The sequence below is a fragment of the Capra hircus genome, chromosome 3 (assembly GCF_001704415.2).
Source record: "Capra hircus breed San Clemente chromosome 3, ASM170441v1, whole genome shotgun sequence".
Taxonomy (NCBI): Eukaryota; Metazoa; Chordata; class Mammalia; order Artiodactyla; family Bovidae; genus Capra; species Capra hircus.
Window position 1 is genome coordinate 105,190,090 of NC_030810.1, and position 21,822 is coordinate 105,211,911.

A 21,822-nucleotide genomic window follows, 5' to 3' on the forward strand; every position below is an offset into this window, starting at 1 on the left:
TGTCATATAAAATCCACTTTTCACTACACATCACAGTCCAATTGAGAAATGGTTCATTGTTTTTGCACAGAGTAAGAGAATGCAACACTTCAAAATGACAACATTTTTTATTTGTGGTCAGTTCATGAGATACCCACTAACTGAGCTTTTCACTCTTCCAATTTGCTTCAAATGTCATACAACTATAGAATGACTGACGCTGAATTCTTTGGTAAGTTTTCCTGTTACCAAAGATTAGCTTCAGTGATTGCTCTCCACTGGTTGTTGTCAGCTTCTGATGGCTGGCCACTCTGCTTCTCGCCTTCAAGGCTCTCATCTCCTTTGCAAAACTTCTTGAACCACCACTGCACTGTACATTCATTAATTCCTGGGCCAAATGCATTGTTGATGTTGTCAGTTGTCTCCGCTGCTTTACCACCCATTTCAAACTCAAATAAGAACTTGCTTTTTGATTAACATTATTTCCTAGTCTAAAATAAATATAAAATACACAGCAAGTAATGTCATTAGCAAAAGACATAAAAACAAGAAATGCAGGTTAAAATGATGTATAACATACGCACATTTATTAAAGAATGTATTCCAATATCAAACAGCAAAGCTCAACAATACGAAAGTGCAATTAGTTTTGCACCAACCTAACAGCTGGATGACTCCTCCTCCTGTTGTAGGCCTGTTCCTTCCCCTCTCTAGACCCGCTTGACTCCTCACTTGGGAAGCCAGTGTCCAGTTTCCCAGTGTTCGTCTTTGATTTCATAATGGATATCCTCATCCAGGGATCTACCATAGATGTCCTCCCCAGGGTCTTTAGGCTCCGTCTTAACAATTTCCTCTAAATCCTAGGAGGAAGTATTTAGAGATTCTTGGAAGCCCTGAGGCAATGGTTCCTGGACTTGCCTCCCTTCCTCTGTTTTCATAACAGTCCAGCCATAGGCACTGCTCTCCGACAACTGCTCCTGGCACACTCTGTCTATAGCTGGAGGCCCTGGGCTGTGCTCCTCTTTGGGGAAGACAGCAGCACAGAGAGAGGGTTCCCGAGGTTCTAATTTGGGTTCGAGGCCTTGAAAGGCATTTTTCCCCTCAGTCAAGGGACAACCTATGTCTACATTCACTGGGGCTTTATCTTCAGGGGTAGATGGTACAGAAAGATTCACAGAGGTGCCAGAGACAATTAAGGGAGGGATGGAGGAGGCCACAAGGGGCTGGTTCAACGAACAGGGGAAGGGAGCAGGGTTGACCAACAGGGTGGTGATGGGGATGGTCTGCGGACTTTGGGCCACAGCTGCACTAACAGGCTGCACCATGCTGCAGCCACCGCCGAGGCTCACAGCCTTGACCGTGGTGGCAGGAACAGTGAAGAAAACAGGCGCAGGGCGGATGAGAGGGGCAGGCTTCAGACAGAGAGAGGCCTTGGGTCCCTTTCTCTTGGAGGCTCTCCGTTTCACACATGGCTTTCGAAACTTCGAAGGAGCAAGTGAGGGCAGCATTAGCTTGGGCACAGGGGCAGAGGAGAGCAAGGTCTGCGGCTCAGGCAGAGGGAAGCTGGTCCTGGCCTCAGCAGCTGTAGCTGGCAGCGCTGCTGGAGACTCAAAACTATCCCCCCCAGGGACCCCCAGAGGAGGGCCACCTGGCACTGCCTGTAAGACTGTGGCTGGCTGGATCAGGGGAGGAATCCGGACCACCATTTTGCTTGGAAGGGCTTCTGAGTGAGCTGACCTAGCTGACCTAGTGTCTTCCCAGAGCTGAAGCTAGGCTGGAAACGGGCTGGGTCTGATAAGGAAGGGTTTCAGGGCTGACAACAGCTTCTGTCTCCAGACATTCCTACAAAAACTGAAAACTGGCTTTAGCTTCAGGACTACAGCCTTAGGCAGTAGCAGTGGATACCGAGTTTCACTCTCCAGTTCCAAGTTGCTTTTTCCTAGGCCTGGGTCTGAGTTGATCTCAGTGGTTCTGGTCACATTTCCGACCTCTCTGGCACCATCAGCTATGCGCCGCATTTCCTCCTGGATGGACGGCAGACTGGCCTAATGGGAATAAGAACACTCAGATATACCCCATGCTAGAGTTAGGGGAAAATAATTGGGCTTTCTAGATACTAGTTGCCATTCCAGGGCAGTCTCAAGTCATCTTTTTAAGAAGGATTTTTTGGCAGGATAACAGATATGTCTAAAAAGATTACATCCTGATTTTTTCACTCTAGAAACTCTCCTCTGAATTTCCTTTAAGAAACTATCATGTTAACCACTATTTTCAAAAGGTTAGAGAACCACCAGGGTGAAGTGGGGTGGAGAAACAAGAGAGGAATGGTGATGGAAGATTTCTTAAGTCCTAGTTCTATAACTAAAGCAGCAGAGGTGTCAAGCAGGCCTTCCTTGATGTTCTTGCCGGGCTTGTAGTGACCTTCTGCTCCTGACATTTTGAGGAGGAGCACTGTACCTTTAACCAGAACGGAAGCTGGTGTTCTTCCCTCTCTACAGGCTGGATCTCTTCACAGCACTTCATTAAGATGGGCAGCTGTTGGGTCTTCTGATAAAACTGAGTGTGAAGAAATAAAGGAAGAGTCACATTCCTTCCAGAAACACTGCATTCATCAGTTTGGGAAGTGTGGTGGGCAGTGGTCTGAGACACGCACACATACATATATATACACACACAAACAGCATATACTGACTGCTCTGCATTTCAAATTAAGCCAATCTCCAATTAATAAATATTTTATTATTACTTAATATTTTCTGATAAGCTCCATTCTGGTCACCAGGAAGGGAAAAGTTTAGGTCACAGAAAAAAGGAAGCAGAGTCATCTTATCTAAAATTTGCTCCTGCAAATGGGAGTGCCTTATTAGTCCTTATCCTGACCACATGGAAGCTTCCTTTTAAGCAAATAATGGTGCAGGTAACTTTGGGAGGGAAGAAAAGAAGAACAGAAAGACTCAGCAGCTCAGTTTTAAGAGTGAATGAAGAGGGGAACTGAGTTTACACTGACAATAAGCACTAGGTACTATGCTACAAGCCGAGCATACAGATAAGGAGGCAATCCCTGCTCTCAAGGAGCTTACAGACAGTGAAAGAGAAAGTCAAGTAGAAACCAATGCTGAGGTGGCCCAGTGATGAAGGACCCGCCTTCCAATGCAGGGGACTAGGGTTCAATCCCTGCTTGGGGAACTAAGATCTCACATGCCTCAGGGCAACTAAACTTGCACATCACAAGTACTGATCAAGCCTGCACACACCAACAAAGACCCATGATGCCAAAAATTTTTTAATAAAGAAAGAAGCCACTAATAACATTATATGTAAGAAAGGTTACAGATGTGCACAAAAAATGACACAGAACTCAAATTTACAAATTTAAGATTTTTCTGGACTAGGTCCAACTACAAATAAATTTTAAAGAAACAAGAGTTTGCTAAATGAAGCAAGGGAGGACAAAATATACTTCATTTTCAAAATCACAAACGTGTTTAAAGAACACAAAGAGATCAGTCTGGTTACAGTCAAAGAATTGTGAAGAAACTTCAGGAGACAAGTCAGAGGCAGACAGGAGAGGCCTTCTGCACATGCCAAGCAGTCTCCACTCTGAGCTAAAGGAGTAAAGGTGGCTGTGGCAGCAGTGTGAAGGGTGGAATCAGTGGAGCCTGAATCAGAGACACTTGTTAGAAAAATACTATATTAACATAGGTGCACCTTAGTTCAGGTGCTGAACCAAGGCCATGGGCAACAGAGCAGGAGCAGAGTAAGAATGCCGAGGACTTGGTGACAGACAGAGGGTAACGCTCAAGTAGAAGGAGCCAGGATAACTCCCAGGTTTACAGGTCGAGCAAATGTCTAGTCAGCAATGTTGTCCACGAAGAACAGCTCCACTAAAGTGTAAGCTGGGGGGAGGGGAGTTAGCTGGTGGTGGTGGTTGCAGTGGCAACAACTGGAGGGTGCAGGGGGACATACAGTTCAGTCTGAGGAGTCAGTGAGGCAACTGAGCTAAGAACTCCTTGAAACAGCTGACTTCACTAATCTGGAGCTCTGAAGAGAAATCTGGACCAGAGACACAGATCTGAAAATTATGAAGACAGAACACCAAAAATGATGAATCTGGGTGAGACCCCATACTGCAAAATTACTGTGTAACACTGACGTTTAATGGCAGAGTTCACGAAAGAGCAGCCTGAGGTGAAAGTCCTGGTATCACAGTAGATAGGAGTGTAGGAGTTTTAAAGCCAGAACCTATGATTTTCTGAAGTAAAGTGTATCAAGTACCTGGCATAATTAGTAAAGCTAGACACATAGTAAGGTCTATTATCATAAAATTTCAAAACACTGAAGAAATAGGAAAAATCTTACGTACTGCCGGAGGGAGAGAAAAAAACACGCGTCATAAAAAGGTTCAGTAGTCAAAAGGGCATCAAATTTCTAAACAGCCAGCGCTAGAAACTAGAAGAAAATGGAGTCCTTAAAATGTTCTGATAAAAGTGATTTTCAACCTAGAATGTTAGACCCACTGATGTGGGAGAATAGACATACAGACATAGTTCAAACGTTTAATTTTGAGTAAATATAGATTCATAGGCAGGTCTTATGTACACTTGTTACACAGTAACAATAGCCACATATACAAACCAGGTATACAGTACAATGGCAAAACTGGGAAATTATAATATTGGTCATGTCATGTCATAACACACGATGAATACAAGCAGTTTAAATCTAAAAAATTGTTTCTCAAGCACTCCACCTCAGAATGCTACTTGGATGTGCTCCACTAAAACAAGGGAAAAGAGTTGTGGGGTTAAAGAAACAAGAGGATCTGGACTTCCCTGGTGGTCCAAAGGTTAAAAATCTGCCTGACAGCGCAGAAGACACAGTACGATCCCTACTTCTGGAAGAGTCCACATGTCACAGGGCAACTAAGCCCATTCACCAAAACTACCAAGCTCGTGCTCCAGAGCCAACACACTGAGCTACTGAAGCCTGAGCAGCCTAGAGCCCGCACGCGACAAGAGAGGCCGTCGCGACAAGGAGCCCATGTGCCACAAGGGGAGCACCTACTCTCCGGAACTAGAGAAAATCTGCACAAGACAAAGACCCAGCTCAGGCAAAAGCAACTTGTGTTTTTAAAGAGGGCTTTCCTGGTGACTCAGTGTTAAGAATGCACTTACCAATGCAGGAGACACACAGACACAGGTTCAATCCCTGATCCGGGAAGATCCCACACGCCACGGAGCAACTAAGCCCGTGGGCACAATTATTGAGCCTGTGCTCTAGAGAATGGGAACCGCAAATACTGAGCCCTTGAACTGCCACTGTTAAAGTTCACGCACCCTGGAGCCCTGCTCAGCGATAAGAGAAGCTGCCACAGCTAGAGGGCATCCCCCTGCGTGCCATAACTGGAGAAAAGCCCACAGAGAAACGAAGACCCAGCAGAGCCAAAAAGTAAATACATAAAATTATTTTTTAAAAAGACAGAAATAAGAGGATCCAACCCAAGTAAGAGGTGAAACAAAACCCCAGGAAAATCATGAAGAAAAACCCAGAGGAGACATCCGTGCAGCAAGCCAAGAGAGCAGCGTGGGTAGAGCGGAGCGGCATCAGAGCGCTCTGCAAAGGACCTCAGGACGACGAGGGTGATGGCGGGGCACCTAAAATCCCAGAGCACGTTGAAAAGAGAGTTATGAAATTTAAGCAGACTGCAATGAGCTGGTAATAAATACATAGTAAACCAAGTCCTACTCACCCTCCAAAAATGCAATCATCAACCCAGGAGAAACAAAATACTCAGCAGGAAAAGCAAAGTAATCATGATACACCACCTGGCTCAGCTGTGAGGGGTTTTTACACACTGCTTATAATGTAAACTCTGGGAAAAAATCCAACTTACACTGTGATACAACTGAGGTGAAGCAGTGAGAGTGTGGGGAGAACTGTCTTCATCTTCCATGGTTTCAGTTTAATAGAGAAGGCCCAAATCTGAAAAGTCAAGTGATAGTAATTCTAAGCATGCTACCTAGGTCCTAGATTAGAGGTAAATGGACCATCCCTGCAGAAACCTTGCTTAGCAGGAAATGGGGAGAAAAATGACTGTTTTTCATGACAAGACTCACAGAGGTATTTAACTCTTTGGAGCAGTGGTCCCTGACCTTTTTGGTACCAGAGACCGATACTGTGGAAGGCAATTTTTCCACAGGACAGGGGCAGGGGGACCCAAGGGGTGGTTTTAGGATGATTTTCATAAGAAGCTGGCAACCTAGATCCCTCACACACACGGTTCACAATAGGGTTCATACTCATATGAGAATCTAATGCCACCGCTGATCTGACAGGAGGTGGAGCTCAGGCGTTAATACAAGCAATAGGGAATGGCTGTAAATACAGAGGAAACTTAGCTTACTAGCCTGCCATTCACCTCTTGCTGAGCAGCCTGGTTACCAACAGGCTATGGACCGGTACAAGTCTGTGGTCTGGGGGGTGGGGACCCCTGCTTTAAAGTATGCTTTATAACTTTGATATAAACATCTAAATTAAAAGAATTAAGAAGGATATAAGTGGATTGTTGCCTGCCCTTTGAAGAAGGTTAGAGCAGAAGAAGAGAATAAATAACTAAAAGAAAACAAATTTAAGGAGTATTTTTACATTTGAACAATTTTATATTTAGCGAAAATATCCATAACATGGGAAGAAGATGATACACCATACAAAAAGAATAGATCAATGACCTTAGAAAGGAAAAGAGGGCTAGTGTGCAGTTAGGATCCCAGGGACGGGGAAGCCTGGTGGGCTGCCATCCATGGGGTCACACAGAGTCGGACATGACTGAAGCGACTTAGCAGCAGCAGCATTAGATAAAAGGCTATTCACTGAACTGAGAAAAAGATAGGAATGGCTGCATTCAGCCAAGGTGCCCAGCGGAGCATGCAGGGAGCACTTACTTTAATGATGTTGTCAGGAGCTCTGTTCATTATGAGGTTCTTAATTCTGTCAGCTGGTGGGCAGTCTTGCAAGTGAGAAGGTACTTGCTGATCAGAGGCTTAGGAAAATGGGTCCCTTCAAAGTGCTTCAGGCTTAAAGCTAACAAACTGAGAAAGGGGCAGTAACACTCAATCTCACTTGACAATCCATCCTGCAAAAAAGCCTCCCAGACGAACTCCACATTCTGCAACCCACATTTTTTACAGCTAATTCTTGTATAAGTTAATGGAAACTCAACAGAAAATTTCAGATATTCACTGAATGCTAAGAAGTACTATGCAAGTAAGACTCAGTGAGGTGTTCCCATCAAGTAATAAGAGGCAAAACCAGGCATAAATTGCTAATAAATGTCACAACATGATGTGTTTTATAGCAATCATAAAAACAAAGTTTGAGGGAAGGAGAATGGCTCTAATAAAACAAATATAAAATGAATATTGGGCACCATGTTAGATATATTAAATCTACACCAACAATACCTCCCAATGTAACATACTCAATTAGGTACCTGTACACATATTTGCCGACGGTAGTGGGGAAATACACATTATGAGCCAGAAAAGTGTTTATAACCTTTATCAAATAATCTCACTCTTGAGAATTTACCCAAAGAGATAAACTCAAAGAGTTTCAAAAGCGCTATGCACAAAGATCCTTGGTGAAGCCTCACTTAGAACAGCCAAACAAGACAAGGAGGGAAAAGAGGCAAATAAAAGGACTATGATAGGGCCATTAATACAGCCTGAAAGGACAATATACAGAGACAAAAAAAAAAAGACAATGCCACACCATGGCACATAGAAAAACAATTTCAAGAAGATGTTAAGCTAAAAAAGGCAAAACAAAATTAAACTCATATTGGCAATAATTATGTACAAAATATAAAAAGAAAAAACTCATTGTCTTGGGCTGGTGAGAATGGATACAAATGTTTTTTCTTGAAAATTTTCCTCCAACAGTATTAGGAGATTAGTTTTTATGATAAACAAAAGACAAATTACAACATAAAATGTTTCCAAAATGTATATGTAATCCCGTAAATAGAGCACTGCTGAAACAGGTACATATATAGAACTGTGTCCATCTACACGGCTTTTCTTTGTCTTTTGTGTCCATTCCTTATTACACAAGTCCTCTGATTTTCTTCTCTGCTACACTAAATCCTTACCTGTCCTCTGCCTTGGTGAAGAAATTCTTATCTTGGGGATTCTTGGCCTTCAGAGAACACACTGGAAGTAGCTCTGGATACATGAAAACCTTGCTCATGGCTAGGATCCAAGCCACTTGCTTTGGCAAATAGGGCAATCTATAGGCTGTAAGAAGAAAATTCATTGTAAATGAAATTCCAGAACAAAAGAGGGCTTCACAAAAGCTTCTAAATGTATTTTGGCATTTAGAGAGAGCTGACCCTAAATAATGTGGGTATCCACCCACATACCCCTCTCCCAAAAGTTTCCACAATCATTCTCAGCCTAACATGTACCTAAAAGGAGTCCCATTCCACGTTATTTAAAGTTGATTGCCTTTTTCTTTCCTGTGTGGAACACTTAACACACTAAATAACATAAGCACTTATAAAGTACTGAGGAACACCTGGCAGATACTCTATGCTCAAAAAATTTTTACCTCCTTCCCCTTTTAAATCCTTGAAAGGTAAGTGACCTTCAACAATGTTTTCTTTCTTCCAGGATAAGATTCCAACTTCTTTAATCTCCCTCACAAATCTGGTATTCCAAATTTCACTTATTCTTACTTAACTTTCATTAAGTTCTCCCAGATTCTTCCTGAGGTTGGGACAAAAAAATCAGAAAGAGAATGAGATATTCAGTCTCATTCATTTCTGTCTTGTTGTCTAAGCCTCCCAATTCCAGGCACTTCTGCCTTTTCAGAGATAAGCACCTCTACAGTCATATTTTTCCTTCCATAAATGTAATTTTTATATCCCCAGAAGAAAAACACAGGTCACTATATATGTAAGTTATAACCGCACGCGTACTCTGTTGTGTCCAACTCTTTGCAACCCTATCAACTGTAGTCCGTCAGGCTTCTCTGTCCATGTGATTCTCCAGGCAAGAATACTTGAAGTGGGTTCCCATTTCCTTCCAAAGGGGGTCTTCCTGAGTCGGGGATTGAACCTGTGTCTCCTGCATCAGCAGTGGATTCTTTTACCACAGAGCCACCTGAGAAGCCCAAGTTAAAACTGTAGTCTGGTGTTAAGTTTTCATTACCAACATATAACTAACAAAGCAGTTTGAGATCAGTGTCTATGACATAATGTACTTACATTCCATTGAATTATAAGAGCGGGAGTTAAAATGAAGACCAAAGTCTGAATCCAGAGTAAACCACAATTAATTTGTTAAACTAGCAAGAAATCAGAAGTAAATATTTGATTTACAGGAACAGCAAATATTTTCACAAAAAAAAACCTAAACCAAGGAAAGTAGAAACCAAACCTGCAGATGTCTTTAAAATATTGAACATGGCAAATGTACAGCATTTTTATTTTGTTCCTAACTCCCAAATCAATGTTTCACTCAAAATGGAGACACCACTATAATCACTGTGGGAAATAAAATGATGTTAATGAAGAAGACAGTAGTAAAAACCTAAATATAACCTGACTTTACCACTTGACTTCCATCTTTATCTCATACCAGTGAGACGACCTAATTCCTAATACTTATCCTCATATCTATTTAAGTCCAATTATTAGCAATGAGTCCCACATCTCCACCTCCCACATCCCTGTCCTGTTCACTGACTCCATCCTCTACTTAAACCCAAGTATTATTACCTAGTTCTAAAACTTAGGTAATGAACACAAAGGGAAGATAAAAGAGAGAGGAAAGAAATTACAAATACCCATCTCTTTCAACCCTAGGAAATTATCCCTAGGAAATGGTCTGTGGGGTAAGACACCCACCTCGTACTGCAAATAAAAACTTAGAGCAGACCCATCTGTTCCCTACCAGTCTTCGTGACAGTTTTTCGAGGACTCCAGTTAATGCTGACTTGTGTGCTGAAGGCTTCAATGAGCTTCATGGCTCCCATCAGGTTACAGGGTTGGAACAAGGTCTGAAACTTGGGATTGAACTGATGATGAAAGGCAATGGAGCTTTGAGCAAAGGTTCCCAGCTCTTTCTGGGAAAACAGAACACAAAGGAGATGTAAGTTCCAGACAATACCAGTAGCTCTTAGCCTCTGAGAGAAAAACTGTCCCTCCTACAATAGGATAAAAAGAGGTTAAAATCATCATAACGTCACTCATAATCAACGTTTTTCCATTAAGAGAGCTCTTCTACTAAATCTTCAGATATTTGCGGATCTCTGATATACTAATTTATTCCTGTTTTATTCTCAATCTGAGTGTTCCTCAGCCTTTTGGATGTATGTTCTAGCTCCCCAGATGGAATTAAAATTCTCAAGAGTGAGAGCCATTACTTAAAAAATTAATAAATAACTTTTTATTTGTTCCTCTGAATAACACTCAGAATAAAGTATTGCTCATGATCTTCTGAACACAATAAGAGGGAAACATACTCTGTTGACTATCCAAGGAAGATTTGATTACGAGTCAACTCAGACTCCAGAGACTTACCCCACAAGCCAAGAATATCCTTATTATTGCCCCAAAGTTCAGATTTAAAATGTGAATTTTTTGCCCATTCCCGGCTGCTCATGGGATCTTATTTAGCTCCCCAATAAGGGAATGAACCTGGGCCCTGACAGTGAAAGCGACGAATCCTACACTACTGGACCACCAGGGAATTCCCAACATTTTGAAATTAAAAGCCCTTCCTCCAAAATATTTCAAAATGCCACAAGCAAAATTAATTTTATACATAAAACAATGATATCAAGCTTAATAAATTATGAATTCAATAAAAAGAAGAGAAGTACCAAAAGCCCAAGATGGGTGGATCTACAGGTGAGGAAGAGCACCCAGTAAAAAGATAAGAGGAGCTGTCTTTAGAAAACTGAATACACACTCTGTCCTTTCCTGGGAAGCAGTAACTTATGTTTTCTCAGCAAGCATAGGAAGCCATACAAATATTTACCAGAACATGCAGGAGAGAAGAATTAACGTAGCTCATGATGACTTGGTATCTGTGAGAAATGACTTCCTAACTAATTGAATGCACAATTCTTTAGATTTAGGAGTATCTGAAACCTTACAAGAAATATCCTGGTGGTACTGGCCTCCAAACTGAGACTGGGGTTAGAACTGGCGAGAAGGTGAATTTGCGTCAAGAGCTGAACATCCTGGGAAGGGAAAGAAAATAAGACAGTGTGACATGTTATGACGTTGTCATCTCAGGAACCCAGAAGACCAATGTCAGTGACTTTATCAAATACATTTCACTTTCTAGAGAGACTATTAAAACAACACAGTTATCTCAGTATGAATTCTTTTCTCAGATATGCTCTACTTCAGCAAAACGACAGAATCAAAGGAAGTTCAACCTCAAACCAGACGAACTGAGATTAGAAAGAACAAAAACTGCTCTGGCATAAGGCTGTTCAATTCAGAAGGGATTACTAAAGATTCTTTGAAATCTTACAGCATTCTTTTTCATTTATTTTTTTAGGCTATGCTGTGCAGCATGCGGGATCTTAGTTCCAAACCAGGGATTGAACTTGTGCCCCCTGAATTGGAAGCCTGGAATCTTAACCACTAGACCACCAGGGGAGTCCTTTTACATGCATTCTTATCTGAGCCATAAAGACACGACACGGTGACTTTTCAAGGTCCTGACTGATGTGAAGATGTGGTCCTGTGGTTTCAGTGGTTACCAAGACACCTATTCCTGACTTTCACAAGCTGCTAATTTTTGGCTTCATCTCAAAAGATGAAGGTGATCCAATATTAACATTACCAAGAAGAGCCTTACCTGCTGCATCTGCTGCTGCAGCCTCTTCCTCTGCGCTGGGTCTAGAATCAGAGTTTGATGAACCTTCTCCCTCTGGGGCTTAACCCTCTCTACTTCCTGCTGCTGTTTGGCTGAAGATTTCCTCATCTTCAGCTGTTCAAGTAGCTCCTTCACGGTGCGATGTTGCTCATTTAGTAAGAGGCCAGTGGTTCCTCAAACCTATCCCCCACAGGGAGATGACTGGATTTGAACATTTCCATGGGTCCAAAACAACATCCAGTTCCCTCCTACCATGGGCTAAGCCAGTCTGAGCAACTTCCATCTACTGCTAGTCCTCAAGTCTCACTTTAGCCAACAGGCAAACTCCTAGCCTACCCAAATCTTCTCCCAAAGTAGATTCAAATAAGATGGTTCTGAATCGTCCCCTACCCATTGTCCTAAAATCAGTACTCTAAGTAATATACTAATGAAGGTAAAATTAAACTAAAATCTAAACATAGGGTAATGTCTGGATAACAAAGCAGCCAAGGAGCTAATGGGAACCCACGATTTTCGCATCCCACTGACAGTTACATTAATCTGGGACTTATTCTTAACGGTGATACAGAATCTTCCCAAAGCACAACATCTGTTCTCTAAGCTAGCTGTTACTCCCACCCCAGGTCTAGCATTTCCTGTTCTCCAGCTCCTATTCATTCAGGCTGCCCTGACTTCCTTTCTTAAAAACTCAAAGACCTTCTAGCGTGGAGTAGAAAGGGCACAAACTAAAACATATGGTGCTACATGCATGCTACGTCACTTCCATCCTGTTTCTTTGCAACCCTATAGACTGTAGCCCACAAGGCTCCTCCATCCATGGGATTTCTCAAGCAAGCATACCGGAGTGGGTTGCCACTTCTTAACTCCAGGGGCTCTTCCTGAAACATGGATTGAACCCACGCTTCTTGTATCTCCTGCACTGGCTGGTGGGTTCTTTACCACTAGTGCCACCTGGGAGGCCCTAAAGCACATGGCAGTTCAGATAAATAGTGAGAAGGTGGTTCAAGTATGACCCTGCTCATCTCCATGAAAATATCTTAGCCCTCTAAATTCCTCCTCCAAGCTTTCTATCACTTCCCTCCCACCCCCACTTCCTAAGAGACAGAGAGAGACTGTCAGGGGCTGAAGTAAGAATCCAAATGCTAGTTCTGAGGCAGACGCAGAAGAAGACACCCAAGTGATTAAGCAATAGTTGCTACTCTATGAAATCAGCATACAACCTGCTCAAGCAGCTATGACTAGCAGGTAATCCTAATTCAATAAATCCTCTAGATTGTACAATAGTTAAATGATCATAACTTTGTTCCAACAGCCCCCGGGGGGTAAACATTATGTTTCCTTTAACAGTATTTATTGCAAGTATGGGCAGGCCCAGGATGAAAATCTATAGACACAGGACTGTCCTCTGTACACTTTTACTGAGAACTGAAAACTCTTTTGATTATCTGCATACCTAGCAGAGGAACAGACCAGAAGCAGGAAGAAAAGAGTAGATAATGCAAAAAGAGCTGTACCTGATTCTAAGAAGCATTATCTCGATGGACAGCTGATACGGGGAGCACAGGTAACCTACTTTCCATGTGATATTTTACTCATAATCAAATAATAACCTAGGTTTGTATTTCCAGCTAAAAGAAAGGCAGCAGCAGCCTAAGCAGATCAACTGAATACCAGAAGGTAACTGAACTGAGTAAGAACTTTTTAAGTATTTATGTAATTCCCAAATTTTAAAAACTGGCACACAGAGGTGTGTAGTGGAAACGAAATAGGTCTACTGATCAAGTCCCATGATCGTAGGTGCTCAGGTTCTATTCTGCTACACTAGAATTTCTTTCTATGACATACGGTGTGAAGTAAGCGGATCAAATACAAACTGTAAGGAACAGTGCGAAAGTTCTTTAAAAAATAAAAACAGAGCTACCATATGACCCTGCAATCCCACTCCTGGGTGTATATCCAGAGAAAAACGTGGCCCAAAAAGATGCATGCACCGCAGTGTTCACGGCAGCACTGTTCACCACGGCCAAGACATGGAAGCACCTAAACGTCCACTGAGAGGAACAGACAGAGAAGATGGGGTGAGCCGCCGTCCTGTGCTCAGCCACGTCCCACTCTCTGTGACCCCTGGCCTGTAGCCCACCAGGCTCCTCTGTCCTTGGGGATTCTCCAGGCAAGAATACTGGACTGGGTTGTCATGCCCTCCTTCAGGGGAAGGTGAGGGGTATATACACACACACATATATACATACATGTGCATATATACATACATGTACGTATATACATACATATATATATGTATACACACATAATGAAATATTACTCAACCATTAAAAAGAATGAAATAAAGCCATTTGCTGTAACATGAATGGACCTAGCGTACCATACGGAATGAAGTAAGTTAGACAGAGAAGGAGAAATATCATGTGACCTGCCTTATTTTTGGAATCTAAAAACAAATGACACAAATGAACTTACTTACAAAACAGAAAGAGACTCACAGACTTCAAAAAGAGACTCATGGTTGTTGCGGGGTAAGGAATAGTGAAGGAATTTGGGAAGGTCATGTATACACTGCCATATTTAAGATGGATAACCAACAAAAACCTATTGTACAGCACATGGAACTCTGTTTTATGTGCCAGCTTGGATGGGAGGGGACTTTGGGGGAGAATAATAAATGTATATGTATGGCTGAGTCGCTTCACTGTATACCTGAAATTATCTCAACATGGTTAATTGGCTGTACCCCAATACAAAATGTTTTTGGTGTTAAAAAAAAATCAATAAAAATAAAACTGGAAAAAGAAAAAAAAAAAGAACTCTAAGAAACCTTGAAAATGTTCTCAAAAAAAGAAAAACGGTAAATATGTGAGGTGACAGAAGTATTCATTAACTTCACGGGTGAAATCCTTTTGTAATACATAATGTATATCAAATCATCACGCTGTGCACTTTCAACATTTTAGAACCTTATCTATCAATTAAAACTCAACAAAGTCAGGGGGAAAAAGGAACTCTTGAGATTTCTGTTGTGGTTATATTATGGTATTTATTATAATGGAATATGACTGAATAGTCATTGGAAGGACTGATGCTGAAGCTGAAATTCCAATACTTTGGCCACCTGATGCGAGAAACTAACTCGTTGGAAAAGACCCTGATGCTGGGAAAGACTGAAGGCAGGAGGAGAAGAGGACAACAGAGGATGAGATGGTTGGATGGCATCACCTACTTGATGGACGTGAGTCTGAGCAAGCTCCGGGAGCTGGTGAAGGACAGGGAAACCTGGCATGTTGCAGTCCATGGGGTCGCAAAGAGTCAGACACGACTGAGAGACTGAACTGACTGAATTGATGACTGCTACTCCCGACTTTTAGGCATTGGTTAGTATACCTAGCCTTTTTCACTAAATTGCATGTTACCTGAAGGTCTAGCTTTCAGGTGAATCCAAAGCTCTCTAGTTAGGTAATGCTATTAAGGTAAAGCGCAGGACTAATTAAAAGCTATGAGTCCTTGGGTTTTGCTTTGTACCACCCACGGCACAAACCATACCCTGACATCTAGCCGGTACCTAATGATAGTACGCTGCTACTCAGAATGGATAACAATAAAGTACAGATGAACTCTGCAAACTCAACACAAATATAGGGGGAAAAATTAAAGCTTCTACTTTCTGGATGGGACAACAGAAGTGCTAATTCATGTGAAAAGGGCAGCACACACTTTTGAGACTCCAGGGCATTACCGCAGATGCTTCATGGTTTGCTCAATTAATGCCCTGGAGACCAATGAAGGTTCATTAACTTTCACTAGACTATCGTTCTGTTAATGAAAAGCAGAAGAACAAAAAGGACATACTGGATATTACACTTTGGAGTAGTTTGTATGGCTGGCCACACAGAGTCCTACACACCTCTCCAGCACCACTCCCCTGGAGAAGCTGCTATGGATGCCAGCTACTGCTTTTTCTCCCTTCCCAAACAGATACAGCTTGGTCTAGAGCTGCACTGCCCCATAAGAAGGAGAATTATTCACTTCACACCCAACACCCCCATGGGGCTCAGCATCCTTATAACAGTAACAGCAGGTAGTCAGGGATGAGAAACAACCAAAACTTCTCAAAACCTTCTCAGACATACACTTTTCCTCTACTCTAGGTCTCAAGGTCTTTGGTTAGCCTACCATAAGGATCGAGAAGTGTTAAGGTTAGGCCGAGGCTCAGCCACATGTTCCTCCTGTTCTGGGCCGTCATCTTCCACGCTGGAGAATCCCATCTCATCTTGAAACTGAGGGCAAAGGAAAAGAAGGATTTTCTTGGGGAATGGGCATGTAAAAGTCACCCCAACAGTGACAGGGGAAAATGAAGACTGGTTAACAGGACTTCAATAATGCTGTCACACAGAAAGAGCTTGCATTGGATCCTTTCTCACTTCTGGGCTCAACCAGTCCAGCACATGGCATAATTTTCACGCCAGAAAAAAACTTTCTCACTTGGCCAACTTGTAATGGTAAAGACAGAGCATGGATAACTCAAAATGATCAGATTATCTTTTAAGAGAGGAATTTATGAAAAAAGAAACTATAATTAGTTTGCAATCTTTAAGGATGTACCATGTGACAGTTGAAAAGATTATGTAAAAGCTCATAAGGAAAACTTTACTAAGATATGGATATTCAAAGTTTATTAGTTACCAAAATTCTCCTGTCACTATATTCTCTCCTGGGTGGACTGCAAGGAGAAGGCTTGGTCAGACCACTGTTCTGGAGAGGCCCTGAGACCAAAGGATAGAGCTTGCTGGAGAATCTACCTTTAGTGTCCAAAGTTCTCACTCAAAGATCACTACTCAGTTTCAAATGACTCTTCCATCAGTTCATTCATGTCCTTTTCTGCAAAAAAGCCAAATAGTGTGTTGTTGGCACACACTTATTTCATTTTGCAATAGAGGGAATTCCAGGAAAACAAAGAAAGTTATTTTTAGCAAGGCTTTTGACAAAGTCCTCAAATGTATTAATACCCATCATTCACTCATTCATTTAAAAACATTTATTGAACAACAACTATATGCATTAATCCCTGTTCTAGATGCTCAGATATATGACAGAAACTCTCATGAATGAAGCTTAAATTCTAGTGGGAAAACAAACAAAAACATAAGCTAGGCATTTTTTTTATTTATTATCTGTGGTCACCCCGGTCTTTGTTGCTGTGTGCGGACTTCCTCTAGCTGTGGAGAACAGAGGGTACTCTCTAGTTTGTGGTGGCATGGGCATCTCATTGCAGGGGCTTCCCCTGTTGCAGAGCATCAGGCTTGAGGGAACTGGCTCAGCAGCTGAGGCACATGAGCTTAGTTGCCCCAATGCATGTGGAATCTTCCCGCACCAGGGATTGAACCCATGTCCCCTGTATTGGTAAGTGGATTCTTGACCACTGGACCACCAGGGAAGTCCTCGATGATTTTATGAGATAAATTCACAGTCTGCTGGCCTATCCTACTGAATGGAGTCAAGAGAGAAGTCTCCAGTAATGTGTCAAAGGACTCTATCTTTGGACCAGCAATGCCATTAACAACTGAAAACAGCCAGAAAACACACTTTTCAAATCTGTAAATGATAACAAAGCTGGAAGGGATCACCAAACCAACCAATGACAGATTTGAAATTCTAGGTTTTCTCAAATTAATTGGATGAAACGGAATAGGGATAAACAAGTCATACATTTAGGATTTTCAAAAATCAGTTTCTTAAGTGCACAAAAAGGTAACAAGGCTTAAAAATAATTAATCTGAAAAAGGTCTCAATTTTTTTGGTTGGCCTTCAGATCAATTCTAGAGGACTGTGATCATTTCTATAAAAGCCCTACTTAAGAGGGCATTAAAAAGCTAAATTCCAAATGTTTATGAGGATGTGAATCAACTGGAACTCTAAAAAGAATATAAAAGATCTTTGGAAAAAGGGCTGGCAATTTCTCATGAATATACAGCTACTATATGACCAACGATTCCTTCCCTAGAGAGTTGACCAAAGGAAATAAAATATTTGTTCACAACTCTAACAAGAGAAAACATACACAATGGAATATTACTCAGCCATAAAAGAAACACATTTGAATCAGCTCTAATGAGGTGGATGAAACTAGAGCCTATTATACAGATGAAGTAAGTCAGAAAGAGAAAGATAAATATCATATACTAATGCATATATATAGAATCTAGAAAGATGGTACTGATGAATTGATTTGCAAGGGAGCAATGGAGAAACAGACATAGAGAACAGACTTATAGACATGAAGAGAGGGAAGGAGAGAGTGAGACGTATGGAGAGAGTAAAATGGAAACTTACATTACCATAATAAAATTGATAACCAAAGGGAATTTGCTGTATGTCTCAGGGAACTTAAACAGGGGCTCTGTATCAACCTAGAGGGGTCGGATGGGGAGGCAGATGGGAGGGAGGGTCAAGAGGGAGGGGACAAATATACACCTATGGCTGATTCATGTTGAGGTCAGACAGAAAACAACAAGGTTCCCTAAAGCAATTATCCTTTAAACAAGAGAGTTCAGAGCTATCTTTGTTCAAGACAGCCAGAAATTAGAAAGAATCAGGGGTCCATCAACAACTAGGGATTGATGAAAAATAAATAAATTGGTATATTTCTACACTGGAATTCAACTCAGCAATAAAAAGGAAGAAATTAAATAATACAAGCAATACACATGAATCTCAGAAACATGCTAAGTGAAAGAAGCCTTACACAACACAACACATACTACATGATTCCATTTACAGGAAGTTTTAAAACAGGCAAACACCTAACCTGTGATTAAAAAAAAAAAAAAACAGAACAATGGTTGCACCTGGGAGAATGGTCAGGGTACTGATCTCGAGGGGCCAGTAGGTACTTTGGGGGTGATAAATATCTATCTTGTTAGGGCTTTCACTTATCAAACCTCACTGAGTGGTACACTTAAGATTTCTATGCAATAATGTGTATGTGAGTGACGTGAAGTCACTCAGTTGTGTCCAACTCTTTGCGACCCCATGGACTGTAGCCAACCAGGCTCCTCTGTCCATGGGATTTTCCAGGCAATAGTACTGGAGTGGATTGCCATTTCCTTCTCCAAGGGATCTTCCTGACCCAGGGATCAAACCCAGGTCTCCCGCACTGTAGACAGACGCTTTACCGTCTGAGCCACCAGGGAAGTCAGTAATTTATATAATAATGTACATAAACATACCTAAAAAAAAAAACTGTAAACAAATATTCAGTTCTAATTCATGATGCATGTGGGCTAAGTCGCTTCAGTCATGTCTGATTCTTTGTGAACTGACGGATTGCGGCCCGCCAGGTTTCTCTTTCCATTGGATTCTCCAGGCAAGAATAATGGAATGGACTGCCATTCCCTTCTCCAGGGGATCTTCCTGACCGAAGGATTGAATCTATGGTACCCTATCTCTCTTGCATGGGCAGGTGGGTTCTTTACCACAAGCACCACCTGGGAAGCCCCTAATTCATGATATGCATGATGAAATGTCTGCTGCTGCTCCTACGTCGCTTCAGTTGTGGCCGACTCTGCGCGACCCCACAGACAGCAGCCCACCAGGCTCCCCCATCCCTGGGATTCTCCAGGCAAGAACACTGGAGTGGGTTGCCATTTCCTTCTCCAATGCAGGAAAGTGAAAAGTGAAAATGAAGTCGCTCAGCTGTGCCCGACCCTCAGTGACCCCATGGACTGCAGCCTACCAGGCTCCTCCGTCCATGGGATTTTCCAAGCAGGAGTACTGGAGTGGGGTGCCATTGCCTTCTCCCTGATGAAATGTTTAGATATCTACAACTCACTATGAAATGCTTAAAAAAAAAAAAAGATTTGGAGACGGATAGAGAAATAAGTGAAGCGCTGCATAATTAATATATGAAAAGTTAACTATAGAAAGTAGGTGGTGAGAATATGGGTGTCCACTGTACAATTCTTTCAACTTTTCCATATGTTTGAAGTTTCATAATAAAATGTAATAAGGGAGAAATTTTCTTAAAAACAAAGGCTAGAATCCAGAAGAAGGTTAACTTGAGGGGTGAAGTGTGGAAAGGCTGAAATGTAGAGAACTGAAGAAACTTGGTATGTTTAGCACAGGAAAGAAAAAAATGTAGGAAAAGAAACATACTGTGCACATTTGGGGGTAAATTATATTCTTAGCAACAATGGACAAAAGAGAAACATAAAAGATAGATTCAGGTTCCATAAGGAAAACGGTAACTGAGGAGGTGTTTGAGAGTAGGACACGCTATCTGCAGAATTGATGAACTCCCTGTCACCCCAGTCCCCCAAACAGATTGAAAGGCTACATCAGAGAGGCCATGAAAATGCTTACGTGGGAAGAAAACATATGTCACCACAGGAAGCTTTCCAAAGTCTGTGATTGCATACTGTAGTAAAAAGTGATCTCTTGCAGTTCTTGAGTATTCTCCATCAAGTTTAGCACAATACCACAGACCTTGAATAATAACCATGGGACCCATACGAAGTGCCACCAAGAAGCACAGTCAGGACATTACAAGAGAACACTGAATTGCCTGATAGGTACCAGAGACTGCAGTCTGCAGCTGTGATTTCCTACCATTTCAAGATAAACGAAGCCAGTTTAAGGACCTTTGTAAGAAAGAAAAGGAAATTCATGAAGCCATAGCTGAAGCTACACAAGCAGGTGCAAAAACCTAGGGCTTTTTGCAAAATACTTTTTTATCTTATGTTGAGAATGCAACTTTTATGTGGGTGGAGGATTGCTATAAGAAAGACATACCTATCTGACACGATTTGAGAAACAGCAAAGTCATTATACAATTTAAAGCAAAAGGAAGGTGAAGGACATAAGGCTAGAGAATTTAATGCCAACAAAGGATGGTTTGATAATTTTAGAAAGAGGTTTGGCTTAAAAACTGTCAAGATAACAGGAGAAGCAGCCTCTGCTGATGCAGAGGCAGCAGGCGAGTTCCCAGATGGCATTAAGAAAATCATTGAGGAGAAGGAGTATCTGCCTGATCGGTTTTTAGTGCAGACAAAAATGCCCTAATCTGGAGGAGGGGGGGGGAAAAGCCACAAAAGACATTAATTAGTAAGAAAGAGAAGCAAGCACCAGGATTTAAGGCAGGAAAGGAGAGACTAAGTCTACTGTTCTGTGAAAATGCAGTCAGGTTTATGACCAGGACTGCCCTTCTCTATTAAGCTGCTCACCCCAGAGCCTTGAAGGCAAAAGACAAAACAGGAGCTACCAGTCTTTGGATATTTAAAAAAAAAAAAAAGAGGCCCTTTCTCTGGATTGGTTCCATCAATGCTTTGTCCCTGAAGTCAGGAAATACCTTGTTTTTTAAGCTTCTTTTCATATCGGACAGTGCCCCTGGCAACCCAGAACCCCATGAATTCAACACTGAAGGCATCTGAGAGGTCTGTGAAGTCACTCAGTCGTGGCCAACTCTTTGCGACCCCATGGACTATATAGTCCATGGAATTCTCTAGGCCAGAATACTGGAGTGGGTAGCCTTTCCCTTCTCCAGGGGATCTTCCCAACCCAGGGATCAAACCCAGGTCCCACGCATTGAGGGCAGATTCTTTACCAGCTGAGCCACAGGTCTACTTGCCTCCAAAGCTGTCTCCAATTCAGCCTTTAGATCAGGGGTCATAAGGACCTTAAAGGCGCATTACACAGGATATTCTCACCAATATATAAGTGCCCCTATGGAGAGAACATCATGTAAGTCTGGAGGAAGGATTACACTATTGAAGATGCCAAGATCCCCGTTAGGGAAAAAGCCAAGAAAGCCATCAAACCTGCAACAATAAATCCCCACTGAGGAAAACTGTGTTCAGAAGTCATGCATGAATTCACAGGATTTACAACAGAGCCAATCAAGGAAATCAGGAAAGGGATTGTGAATATGGCCTCAAAAAGATGGGGG

General features: G+C 41.9%; 1 protein-coding gene across 1 annotated transcript in view; it reads right to left on the reverse strand.

Annotated features, from left to right (window-relative positions):
- YY1AP1 (YY1 associated protein 1) overlaps positions 544–21,822 on the reverse strand; it is a 32,991-nt gene continuing 11,712 nt past the window's right edge. Inside the window, 13 exon segments of the mRNA XM_018046267.1 lie at positions 544–737; positions 739–1,724; positions 1,727–1,760; positions 1,762–2,024; positions 2,437–2,535; positions 6,921–6,970; positions 6,973–7,067; positions 8,129–8,273; positions 9,933–10,104; positions 11,140–11,226; positions 11,856–12,034; positions 12,037–12,053; positions 16,056–16,159. Of these exon segments, the coding sequence (XP_017901756.1) occupies positions 623–737; positions 739–1,724; positions 1,727–1,760; positions 1,762–2,024; positions 2,437–2,535; positions 6,921–6,970; positions 6,973–7,067; positions 8,129–8,273; positions 9,933–10,104; positions 11,140–11,226; positions 11,856–12,034; positions 12,037–12,053; positions 16,056–16,147 (2,334 nt within the window). The 5' untranslated portion in view covers positions 16,148–16,159 and the 3' untranslated portion in view covers positions 544–622.